This window comes from Geotrypetes seraphini, chromosome 3 (assembly GCF_902459505.1).
Source record: "Geotrypetes seraphini chromosome 3, aGeoSer1.1, whole genome shotgun sequence".
In the NCBI taxonomy this organism is placed as follows: Eukaryota; Metazoa; Chordata; class Amphibia; order Gymnophiona; family Dermophiidae; genus Geotrypetes; species Geotrypetes seraphini.
The window spans coordinates 249,206,534-249,219,670 of record NC_047086.1 but is presented as its reverse complement, the minus strand read 5'-3'; the positions used below and the strand labels follow the sequence as shown (position 1 = coordinate 249,219,670).

Genomic DNA, 13,137 nt, shown 5'->3' with positions numbered 1-13,137 from the left:
GAACCACTCCTCAACTTTTTGTCTCCTTCGATCCTAACAAGTTGGGAAGACCCGTATCAAAGCGCACCATCTCTAATTGGATGGCGGCTTGTATCTCTTTCTGCTATGCCCAGGCTGGATTATCACTTCCTTGTAAGGTCACAGCCCATAAGGTCAGAGCAATGGCAGCCTCAGTAGCATTCCTCAGATCAACACCAATCGAGGAAATTTGTAAGGCTGCCACCTGGTCCTCGGTTCACACATTCACCTCACATTATTGTCTGGATACCCTCTCCAGACGGGATGGACAGTTTGGCCAAACAGTATTGAAAAATTTATTCTCTTAAGTCGCCAACTCCCCCTCCATCCCACTGAGGTTAGCTTGGAGGTCACCCACTAGTGAGAATACCTGCCTGCTTGTCCTGGGATAAAGCAATGTTACTTACCGTAACAGTTGTTATCCAGGGACAGCAGGCAGCTATTCTCACGTCCCACCCACCTCCCCTGGGTTGGCTTCTCAGGCTAGCTACCTGAACTGAGGAGACACGCCCGGATCTCCGGGTAGGAAGGCACCGGCGCATGCGCGGTGCGGGCATCTAGAAACTTTAAGTTTCTACAAGCAACACGTGCTTGTGAGACGTCCGTACCGGGGCTCTGTCTGATGACATCACCACTAGTGAGAATAGCTGCCTGCTGTCCCTGGATAACAACTGTTACGGTAAGTAACATTGCTTTCCTGAAACAGCCCTAACTTCAAACTTACCGTCCTTCCCCCCTCCCTCTTCCCGCCACACAGAAACTACATAACCTACTCTTTACCTCTCTAGAAAGGACAAATGTTCTTCCATTGTAACCCTCCATTTTTTATCTCTTTTGTAATCTGCCTTGAACTGCAAGGTAATGGTAGAATAGAAATCTCTAATGTAATGTAATTAAAGAATTGAGGTAAAACTCTTTATAGTTTATAAATCTTTCCTTTTGGCTAAGTCTTAATAATAATATTGTAATTTATAGCTAAAGAGACATATGATCAAGAAACTGTTTTACTTTTGTGATTATGATAAACATACTGAGGGCCTCAAAATAGTTCCTGGCAGGCCACATGTGGTCCCTGGGCCGTGAAATTGAGACCACTGATCAACAGGATAATAAGTCGTGTACACATCCTGTTGTCTACATGGGATCCTCTTTTATGGTGTTGCTCTGCCTCTGCCTCTGTCACACCCGTAACCCATCCCTTCCCAGTTTAATCAGATAGTGCAGGTGTTTCATCGTGCTGGCTAGTTTTGTTGCGTGGTAGCCTTTAGAAAGGTGGTTTATTTATTTATTTTAAATAGATAAATCAGTATTGGCTGGTTGGAACATCGTTCATTTGTATTGCTTTACTTTGTTTACAGCTTCTAAATTAATCTCTTTTGTTTGTTTCTGATATAGCATTACACCTGAAAAATTTCCAAATGCAGGGTTAGAGTCAAACTACTGCAGAAATCCAGATGGAGATACAAAAGGACCTTGGTGCTACACCACAGAAAGCGGGATCCGATTTGACTACTGTAATATTCAAGAATGTGAAGGTATGGTTCTATATAGTAACTATTTATTATTATGACAGGACACTACTTTTAGCTATTGTTCTTTCCAGATTATGTTTTAAATTATTTGTAATTCTTAAGTTTCAAATATTTCAATGTATATTATGTGATGAACTGAAATAACTTACTATCTATGAAATAAACCTATAAGTGGAAATAAAATTAAAGAAAAATATGGGGAAAAGCAAGAATCCAAAATTGAAAGAAAACAAAAATCTTTCAAACGGTTACAAATGTGAAGGCATTTAGGATGAACATACAGAACAGAATTCAGATATTCATATCAGGATGTCTCAAATGCCAAAAGTATTTTAGAAAAGGATCTGCAGACATGGAGCCTTTTCTAAATACGTGCAGGAGCAGAGGTGAATGTACCAATTACATGCAGCAGCAGCATCTTTTTTGCAATTGTGAATATCTAAAATAGCAAGAGGCTTAAGAACACAAGAGTTGCTATACTGGGACAAACAAACCCAGTATCCCGTTTCCAACAGTGGCCAATCCAGGTTACAAGTTCCTGGCAAGATTGCAAAAGAGTGAAGCAGATTTGATGCTTATCCTAGAAATAAACAGTGGATTTTCCCAAGTCCATCTTAATAATGGCTTTTTGGTCTTTTAGGAAACTAAACCTTTTTTTAAACCCTGCTAAGCTAACTGCTGTCACCACATTCTCTGGCAACAAATTCCAAAGTTAAATTACACGTTGAATGAAGAAATATGTTCTGCAGTCTGTTTTAAATTTACTACTTAGTTGCTTCATTGCATGCCCCCTAACCCTAGTATTTTGGAAAGAGTAAACAAGTGATTCACTTCTACACATTCCATTCCACTCAGTATTTTATAAACCTCCCTTGAGCCTTCTCTTCTCCAGGTTAAAGAACCACAGCCACTTTAGCCTTTCCTGATAGAGAAATTGTCCCATCCTTTTTATCAGTTTTGTTGTCCTTCTCTGTACCTTTTCTAATTCCGTTATATCTTGGCAACATATGCATTTATGTCAATATTTCAGAATGTAGAGGTGTATATGGCAGCACATAGATATGTATATTTTTCATTTTACAAACCTACACATCTTTAGTTTCACTATTAGGGGCTGAGCCCCTAATCATTCAGCACTATTGTTTTCAGAGGGGTGGAGAACACTGAAGGATTAAGGGGACAACCTCCTCTAATTCCTCCTGTAGATCACTGCCCAAATTAGTCCTTTCCAAGACCTAAATGTCTCCAGGAGCAGGTGTAAATTCATAGATCCTGCATTCCCCCTTCATAAAGGGGGGAATGCATGATCTATGAGGTTTCAAAATGTATTTATGTTTGTTTATTATTAACTTGATACCCCGTTGGTTGCAAAATGTCACAGTGGCTTACAAACAAATGATAAATGAAAGGAATGCCAATTAGTCAAAAGAAAAGTGAGCAAATAAACAAGATATCCATTCAATCAACAATCCAATCAATCAAATAAAACAATAATGAAATAAGTCAATACTAAAATAAATCAAAATTAAAAATAATGTGGTGAATGGCACATAACAGTACCACATGCTGTATGGGATAATGTCCTAGCTCTGCTCTACACCAACAAGGGGCAGTACAGTGATACAGCAGGGTGGTGGCAGGTGCCAGATTTTTATCTTTCAAAAAGATGGCGACCCTAGATGCACCATTCATGTAGGATAGATTTAAGCATCTGTCCATGTTATGCCACTGTGACAGAGCTAGTGCTTCCTGATTCAGGCCAAATGGTTCTATTTAATTTTGTTGGACCTGGGGATTGGTATATTATTTTCAATGATGCCTTTTTATATATTTTATGCATAATAAAATGGATGTGGTTACCATGGGGGTGGAGCCACAGATAGTGACCTCCCACTATTAAGGTTCACGCTGTATGACCCGTACCTTTATTCCTACAAAAAAACACACTAGTCAAGAGTAATAATTTGAGGCTTAAGAGTCCCGATTTGACCTGCTGACAAACTGTTACATTTAGGGTTTACCGTATAGTTCCAGAAAAAAAAAACAAAACCACAGATTGAGACATCTGGGGTTTACTTCCATTGAAAGCAATGGAAGTAAGGAACACAGTTTGTGACATATGAGTTTTACTTCCTTTGAAAGCAATGGAAATAAAACCTGTATGTCTCAATCCATCCTCCTTTTTTTCTGGAGTTTAATTGGCTATCCCCTGGTCATGCTTCAACAGATGTTCAATTGTAAGACTCCCAATATACAAAGCAAGTCTCATGAAGCCAACACATTTACCTTGGGCAAGGCAAAACTCACCTCATCATGTTCCCCAAAGTGATGAAATTCCTTCTCCAATCCAAAGGCCTGCAATGTTCCATCTGGCACTTTCAATGACCCTGCAGTTTTTTTTTCCATTTGTTGTGGGCATCAATATCATTCTTGGCACTTTACCACAAGTTACTCTGCTCCAGGCTCAGTGGTGCCTCCAAATTCTGGCTAATAGAGGCCAAAGGATCTGCAGAAAGCCAGCAGTTGGAGATATCAGCAGAACACACATGGACAGGATCAGAATTCAAACCATTATTGAAGGAAAAAAACTTTTAAGATCTCAGAAATACAAATAACCTGAGGTGACCGTGTTTCACTCAATACAGGGCTGTGTCAGGGGATACAGTTAGTTCAATGCAATATGGAATCATATAGTATTGTACTTGAAATAATGGTTTATGTTGAATTATCAGTGTGGCAAACATATAGAACCATAACCATATATTGATAACCAAAATACATTTAAAATTAAATCAATGGATTTGCATTAAAACATTCTCAAATGATCTATAATCAAATAAAACATGAAAAATCTTGAAAATAAACATTTATATAAAACCAATTACTGTATTTGTAATCAAATCAAAACATTGAGCACCCATATACAAACTCAAAATTCTAAGCATTCAAACTTTAAAAACAAAAATTATGACTAAAATCATAAATAAGATTAAATATAAATGGTACTCAGTTCTTGGCCACCATTTCTCATGAGAGCAAGCAAAACAAACGCCAAATCTGTGCCCCAGAGTATAAATGATTCATAGCAACAGAAAGTAGTACAGGAAAGGACTATCCCTGGACTATCCTTTCCTCTTAACCATGGTGTGAGTTGCTCAAAACTCAAACAGAGCATTTGGAAGGGCATCTGGAAAGCATGGGGGTCTATAGAGGAGAGCATTAGGGAGGGGGGTAGTAAAGAATCAGAGGGGCTGTCCCAAATGTTTATAACCTATTATCAGTAGTAAAAAAATAATTTTTTTAGTTGCTAGACAATTTTCATTTTTCAGATGCCATGTACATTTTTTAAGTTAATTAGATATGGAATGGTATAGCAACAAAGACAAAATTATTATGGTTTGGCCAGATATTGGTAATTTGCCATCTTCAGTCATCCTTAATTCCGGTGATAATTTGCATATAGAATCATCTTCTAGTGCATTGGGTGTTTTGGATTGCTCTCTCTCTTTTCAATGGCAGGTAAATAATCTTAGCAAAAAATGTTTCTTTAGTCTTTGCACGCTGAAAAAAGTCTGTCATCTGTTCCATCAAGATCATTTTGCAATAATGGTTCAAACCATCATCTTGGCACAGCTGGATTACTGTAATTCCATTTATGTGGAATTAAGCAAAGGAAACGAGAAACGGCTGCAATTGATTCAAAACACTGTAGCAAGATTGATTTTTGGAAACAAAAAATTTGATCACGTGTCACCTCTGTTGAGGAAATTACATTGGCTTCCAGAGTTCAATTTAAATGTGCCTGTATAGTCTTTAAAATTTTACATGAACTATTTGTTCCTTTGATGTCTTTATCTCTAAACAACATGAGATCTTCGGGCACGAGAACAACTCATATGAATAAGCTCTCTTTTCCATCACTGAGAGGAATCAAGTCCATTAGTAAAATTTCATACTCCTTTCCATACTTACTAACTGCGATATGGAATGGACTACCTCCTCAAATTAGATCGTGTTTATCTCTTCTTCTTTGAACCTTTTCTAGTGCCGCAAAATCTTTTTTGAGATATGATCAGAATTGAACACAGTACTCAAGGTAAGGTCACACCATTGAGTGATGCAGAGGCATTATAACATTCTTAGTCTTGTGTACCATCCCTTTTCTAATAATTCCTAGCATCTTGTGTGCTTTTTTGACTGACGCCGCACATTGAATGGAAGGTTTCAGCGTATTGTCCATGATGACACCCAGATCTTTTTCTTGAGCACTGACCCCCAAGGTGGACCCTAGCATCTGGTAACTATGATTTGGATTATTCTTCCTAATGTGCATAACTTTGCATTTGTTCACATTAAATTTCATTTGCCATTTGGACACCTAATCTTCCAATTTCCTAAGGTCTTTCTGCAGTTTTCCATAGTCTGCATGCGTTTTAGCAACTTTGAAAAATTTAGGGCTCCTTTTATAAAGGCGAGGTAGCAGTTTAACGCACACTAAACCGCCAGCCACGCTAGTCACTACCGCCTCCTCTTGAGCAGGCGGCAGTTTTTTGGCTAGCATGGGGGTTAACGCATGATGAAAAGTTATGTGTGCTGAAGCTGCTACCGCGGCTTCATAAAAGGAGCCCTTAGTGTCATCTGCAAATTTAATCACCTCACTTGTAGTTCCAATTTCCATATCATTTCCAATTGAAGATGGAACATTTGGAAATTCCTGAGATGGACTCAGTCAAGGGCCGTCAATTGCAACTTATCTGGGAGCCTTTTTGGGCCTCTTTGTCTGGGAATTCTTGTAGCCATGTCCTGATTATTTGACTGTATAATTGTTATTCCTTGGAGTGTCTGTTGTATTTGCTCTCATGTTGTTCCGTGCCTTTCTCTCTCTCTCTTTTTTTTGGTTGGGGGAAGAGGTGGTTTCTTTGGTTTTTTTTTTTTTTTCCAATTCTTTATTCATTTTCATATCTCATAACAAGTATACAATAATCATTGAATATTCATACAATTCACTTGTATACTTCATATAATATTAAATCTTATATTATCCCCCCTCCCCCTTTCCCTTCCACACATATCAACATTTTATTTGAATCTCACACATTATACCCTCCCAATCCCATATCATATTATTCTTCTATAAAAAAAAAAAAGTGTCTAATCATTCGAATATTCAATCAATGGCCCCCAAATTTTTTTAAACTTGTCATAATTTCCTTTTTGCATAGCAAGAATTCGTTCCATTTTATAAATATAACATATAGAATTCCACCAAAAAGTATAGTTAAGTCTTGTATAATCTTTCCAATTTCTAGTTATATTCTGAATGGCAATTCCTGTCATAATCATTAGTAATTTATTATTATTTGCTGAAATTTGACTCTTTGCTCTCATCATTGTTCCAAACAAAATTGTATCATATGACATATCAACTGGATTTTCTAGAAAATAATTAATTTGAGACCAAATTGACTTCCAGAAGGCGTTAATACAAGGACAATAAAAAATTAGATGATCCAAAGTCCCTGCTTCTAGATTACAGTGCCAACATTTATTAGATCTAGAGCTATCAAACTTTTGTAAACGTACTGGGGTCAAAAGAGCTCTATGCAACAAAAAGAACCAAGTCTGTCTCATAGATGCCGACACTGTACATCTAATTCTCCAAGACCAAATTCGTGGCCATTGAGAAGCAGAAATTTGATGCTTAATCTCAATGCTCCAAATGTCTCTTAGACCCTTTTTTTGTTTTTTATTTGTAAAACCATATATCAATTTATACCACTTAGCGGCTTGGTGACCCAAGAAATCCGCCTGGAAAAACAGGATTTCCAAACTATATTGAGTATCAAGATCTTTCCATTCAGGGAACCCCTCCTGAATAACCTGCTTCAGCTGCAACCATTTAAAACTTTGTGATTTAGTAAAACCATATTTATGTTGCAGCTGTGAGAAACTAAGCAGCTTACCATTTGAATTGGTCTATGCTGCTTTGTTGTCATTGTAGTTTTGATTGTGCTTTTGACCAATAAACAGTTTTGCATATAAATAAGTTAAATAGCACTGGTCATAGTGACATACCACTATTTACCCTTCTCCATTGAGAAAAACGGCCAAGTAAGCCTACCCTTTGTTTTCTGTCTGACGGATAACCAATTCTTGATCCACAGTTGAACATTGTTTCATGTGCCATGACTCTTTAATTTTCTCAGGAGCATCTCACGAGGAACCTTGTCCAAAGCTTTCTGAAAATCTAGATATACTACATCAACCAGCTCACCTTTATCCACATGTTTATTCACTCCTTTAAAGAAGTCAAGCAAATTTGTGAGGCAAGATCTCCCTCGGCTGAATCTATGCTGACTCTGTCTCATTAAATCTATGCGGTATTCTGTCAGTATGTGCCAAGATGCAATGGTGTGGAGTTTGCAGGTGGGCATTCACATGGGTTGAGTTTGGCAGGATTATAGGTGGGGTGTAAACTTCTACACATGAACTATAAAATTTTATCATCTTCAGGTGAAATGAGAGAAAGGGGAGATGCTGAACATGTATCCTTTTGCAATCTAGGAATGAGCATTAATACCAGCTCTATGGCTGCCACAAATGTTTGCCCCTACAAAGTAGGTGAACATAAGAAGAGAAGAGTTGCCATACTGGGACAAGACGGAAGGTCCATCATACCCAGTATCCTGTATTTAGCAGTAGCCAATCCAGGTCACAAGAACTTGGCAAAATCCCAAAAGAATAAAACAGATTTTATGCTGTTTGTCCTAGAAATAAACAGTGAATTTTCCCAAGTCCATCTTAATAGTGGCTTATGGACTCTTCTTTTAGGTGCATTTAAAATGGCTTGTGCTAGGGTTATATAAAGAAAAATAGGCACCAACTTTCCTATATGCTTGTTTATTAAAATCTTTATATACTGCATATACAGCCAAAAAGGATCAAAGTGGTTTACAATATAACTCACAGTTTACAATAGAACTATACAGAACCACCTTCAAATAGGCACCTTACTAGTGTCTAGATCTAGACACTCTGATATAAAATTACTTTATACATGGCTGAAAAGGAAGAAAGAAACTGCAGATGGAAATGTACAAGGACAGGAATCTTTAGAAAGTAATAGTGGGAAGGGACAGCTGCAAATGGGGTATGACTAGTGCGTCAGCTCAGAAGGAAAATTTTCCCGCATCAGTTTAAAAAATTTTGATGATCATATTACGTTGTTTTCCGTATTACTCTCTACATGTGATACATTGGACATCTCGGACCCCTGAGAAAGGAGTGTTTCTCAGAAACACGGACCATGTAGGGTCTGCATTCCATGTATATGAGAGCCATATTCAAAGGATTACAAATTTATGTGGTTTTTAAATAAAAATTCCTGTCCTTGTACATTTCTGTCTGCAGTTTCTTTCTTGTTTTTTGGTGTTCGCTTTTCACTGCAGATTCATTGGATTTTTCTTTGTTCTGCTTATATATGGCTGAACATCACAACTTAGGGGCGTATTTATCAACCTTTATAACCCTACCATTCTCCCTCTCTCCACTTTTGCCTCCTTTTGGCAACCAGAGTTGACAATTCATACCCCACTTGCCGCTGTCCCTTCCCAACTCCACTCTGATCCCTCTCCTGCTGTTCTCTCAACCCCGCCTCCTATTTTAATAGTCTCTTCTTCCTATAACTTTCTCTCTACATGGAGTTCATTCAACTCCATCTCGGCTTTCTCTCTACATTCTGTTCTTACTGATATCAATCCCTCAGCCAGCCAATATGTAAATGTGTCTAATTGTGTGTATATATAGCCCCAGAGAACTGCAAATGTCAAATTTCAATTTTGACATTTGACAGCATTTTCTCATGTGGCAGTTGCTATCATTTTTTAAGGTCAATTGTGGGTCATTCTACTTTCTTCTTATGCAACACCAGCATTTGTTTCTCTCTGTTTTCTTTTTAATTACAGAAGACTGTATGCACTGCAATGGAAAATATTATAGAGGCAACATTTCAAAAACAGAGTCTGGTTTGGACTGTCAGTCATGGGATTTACAGACTCCTCACACACATGGATACCTCCCACCAATGTAAGCTTAAGATTACATTACATTAGTGACTTTTATTCCACCATTACCTTGCGGTTCAAGGCAGATTACAAAAGATGTTATCTGGACAATTCCAGAAGACTTAGATGGTTTAGCGGGTTAATTTGGGATTGAAATGCTTCCTGTGGAGTTAGTTTGTCTTGATGGATTTCTTGAAAGCAGGGTTTTTATTTCTTTTCTGAAAGTTTTGTAGTCTGGTGTCGTGATTAGTAGATTGGATAGTTGGTGTTAAAGTTTTGCTGCCTGCATGGCCGGTAGGCCATCATACATTTTTTGCGTTTGACACCTCTGATTGGGGGGGTGCATGAATGGTGTCTGGGCTCTCCTTAGCCTGGTTGTGGCAGTTTGGATAAGGCGGTTGTTCAAGTAGACTGGGCTGTCTCCATTCATTACTTTAAATAGTAGACAGTACAATTTGAATTGTATTCTTGCTTGTATTGGGAGCCAGTGTGAGTCGAGGTATATGGCGGTGATGTGGTCGTATTTCTTCAGCGAATAGATCAGCATCTGCCCCCAGTGTTTTGTACTGTTTGTAGTTGTTTTATCATGACTGCGGGGCAGGGGAGATAGAGGATGTTGCAGTAGTCTAGAAGGCTTAGGACTAGGGATTGGACCACGAGCTGGAATTGTTTTCTGTTGAAGATCAGAATTTAATTAAAAAAAAAAAATTCAGTGAATAATTAAGTTCTTAACCTTTTTGAGGGGTTGATGCAATAAAACCAATACTAGAAATGCTTAAGCATTAGGGGCCCTTTTACTAAGCCATGTGAAAAAGTGGCCTGCACTACTATTAGAGTGTGAATTTCTCATGCACTGAGGCAGTAGCATAAAGAGGGAGGATAATGCCTGGGGTGGTGGCGCCCTGCACCTCCGCACTGTGTACCCTCCACTCTTCCCCTCTGCTTCAGTGCCCGCCACTCAAGCAACCCCCATGTACCTCTTGAAATGTTCGCCAGCATGAGCAGCATCTTTCGCTTGCTGCTTACGCCAGCCACAGCTCCTTTCTGACATCATGTCTTGGTCCATGGCTTCTACAGGCTCACCTTCAAAAGGAAGTCCTTCACAAACTTCCATGGACTCCTGGGTTGTCAGCTCTGGGGTAGTCAGTTCCTCAGGCTCATTCAAATCTAGCATCTCTATGTCAGGTTTGGATTTAGACTGGTTGCTACTATGAGGTAATATCTGTTTCTATGCCCCTTTCCTTCTGGTTGGTTTCCATACCTCTGCTTCCTCCCTGCTACTCTCCTGTGCTGTCTGAAGGTCTGGCTTATATTGGTCAGAGTCCTGCCTACACTTGCGTGGTATTAGCATAGGCAGGAACTCTCTCTGCCTCCCCCTTTGGTCATACTGCAGATTACTGCTTTCTCTGAGGGGCAAAAAGATCTTTCCTGCTGGTTTCTTAAAACATTCCCTTTAAATTGAATAGGCTTCTTTTGCATTGCAGCTGGGTATCTGGCAGTATTCCCATCGTGTATTGTTGTCTGTGGTATAACACCATGGCATTGTCTCCTCATCTGGATTTCTGCAGTAGTTTTTATCTAATTTCCTATAATGAAAGCATTTTAAGGCATAGACAATGAATGATTTTTTTTTTTCCTAGGGATGTAAACTGTTTGAAATGACAAGGTAAGCATCAACTAAAACTTTCGGCTTGCACTCACCTACTGTTTTCCAGAGTTGGCTACAGCTGCTTCTTCATGGTGCAGGGTATATAAAAGGCACTATCTAAAGCTGTGGTGGGCTTTAATCCAGGATTGCTTTTACATTTTCTCTGTGGCAAGACAGGCAGGGCACTAGATGGATAGGTGAGCAGGAGTGTCTTTGGAGAGGGGGAGGTCCAGGAGGAACATATCATACGAACATAAGAATAGCCATACTGGATCAGACCAATAGCCATCTAGTCCAGTATCCCATCTTCACAGTGGCCATTTCAGGTCAGAAGTATCTGCAGGGCCGGGTTAAAGGCTAGGCCCAGTAGGCACGGGCCTAAGGCCTAAAATGGTCAGGGGGCCCGTTGGTGCGGTGCTTTTGGGCTGTTTGGGCTCACTCTTGCTGGTTTTGCCAGCAGCAGTGTCGTGTCGTCGTCCTGGGCCCCCCCAACCAATAAACCTCCCTCTAGCAGTGCTGCTGACGACGCTACAGGAGGCAGTGGCGTACCGAGGGGGGAGGGCAGACTGCCCCAGGTCCAGAACCTCCCACCCTACTCTACAACGGGACCTGCACCTCAGCGCGGCTGCTGTACTTACTCCGGAACAGAGTCAGCAGCCACGCTGAAGTGCAGGAAGGTCCCGCGATGACTGAGTCTGCTGGTTCTGCTCCGGAAGAAGTAAGTGACGTTGGAGAGGGGTGGACCGGCAGACTCAGTCAATGTTATGAAAACTGCTCCAATCCACTTCAAAGCCAACATGCTTTCATGGGTTAACTCCCTACTATCCTCAGGATACTTCCCTCCAGAGCAAGGCCATATTCTGATAACCCCAATCATAAAAAACATGAAGGAACCTCCCAACGCCCCTTCCAATTACAGACCAATCGCTAGCATCCCTCTATTCACCAAAATAGCAGAAGGGGTAGTAAAAGCAGAACTCGCCGCATACCTGGAAAAATTCAACATCCTAAGCGACAATCAATCGGGCTTTCATGCGGACCACAGCACAGAAACCATTATAGCCTCCTTACTTGACCACTTGCACACACTCTTTAGTCAGGGCTCCAGCGCCCTGATCTTACAATTCGACCTGAGCAGTGCATTTGACCTAGTCGACCACACCATTCTCCTGGAATGCCTGGCCCACATTGGCATCTCCGACCAGGTCCTCAATTGGTTCCAAGGGTTCCTACGAAACAGATCCTACAGGGTACGCAAAAATGACTCTCTCTCTTACAGCTGGGATAACTCCTGCGGTGTTCCGCAGGGCTCCCCCCTGTCCCTCACCCTGTTTAATATCTACCTCGCCTCCCTCAGTAACCTCCTACATAAACTCAAGCTCCAATTTTGAATCTATGCAGATGACATCACAATAGTCATCCCTCTAACCAGTCTATCCCAGGAACTTCTCGCCTACATCACAAGCATACTCAGTCAGATAGAACTCTGGATGCATTCCTTCAGACTAAAACTAAACCTGGACAAAACAAAATTTTTCCTGGCCACCCCCAAAGACAAAATCAAAGACACCACAATCCAAGTGAAAGAATTGGTTTTCCCACTCGAACAAACATTAAAAATACTGGGAGTCACGCTAGACAAACATCTATCCCTAGAAAATCACACTGATCTCACTGTCAAGAAAAGTCTCTCGAAGCTCTGGAAACTTCGCACCATAAAAAAATACTTTGATGACACCGCATTCCGCCTACTAGTACAATCCTCCATTCTTAGCATACTGGATTACTGTAATATCATTTACCTGAGCGCCACGAAGAAAACCACCAGAAGACTAAAACTGATTCAAAACACAGCCGTCCGCCTCATTTTCGGCCT

General features: G+C 40.1%; 1 protein-coding gene across 1 annotated transcript in view; it reads left to right on the top strand.

Annotated features, from left to right (window-relative positions):
• The window catches only part of PLG (plasminogen), a 256,749-nt gene that overhangs the window by 78,637 nt on the left and 164,975 nt on the right, over positions 1-13,137 (top strand). The window contains exons 5-6 of the mRNA XM_033938421.1: positions 1,414-1,553; positions 9,515-9,635. Coding sequence (XP_033794312.1) covers positions 1,414-1,553; positions 9,515-9,635 — 261 coding nt within the window. The remainder of the gene's footprint in view (positions 1-1,413; positions 1,554-9,514; positions 9,636-13,137) is intronic.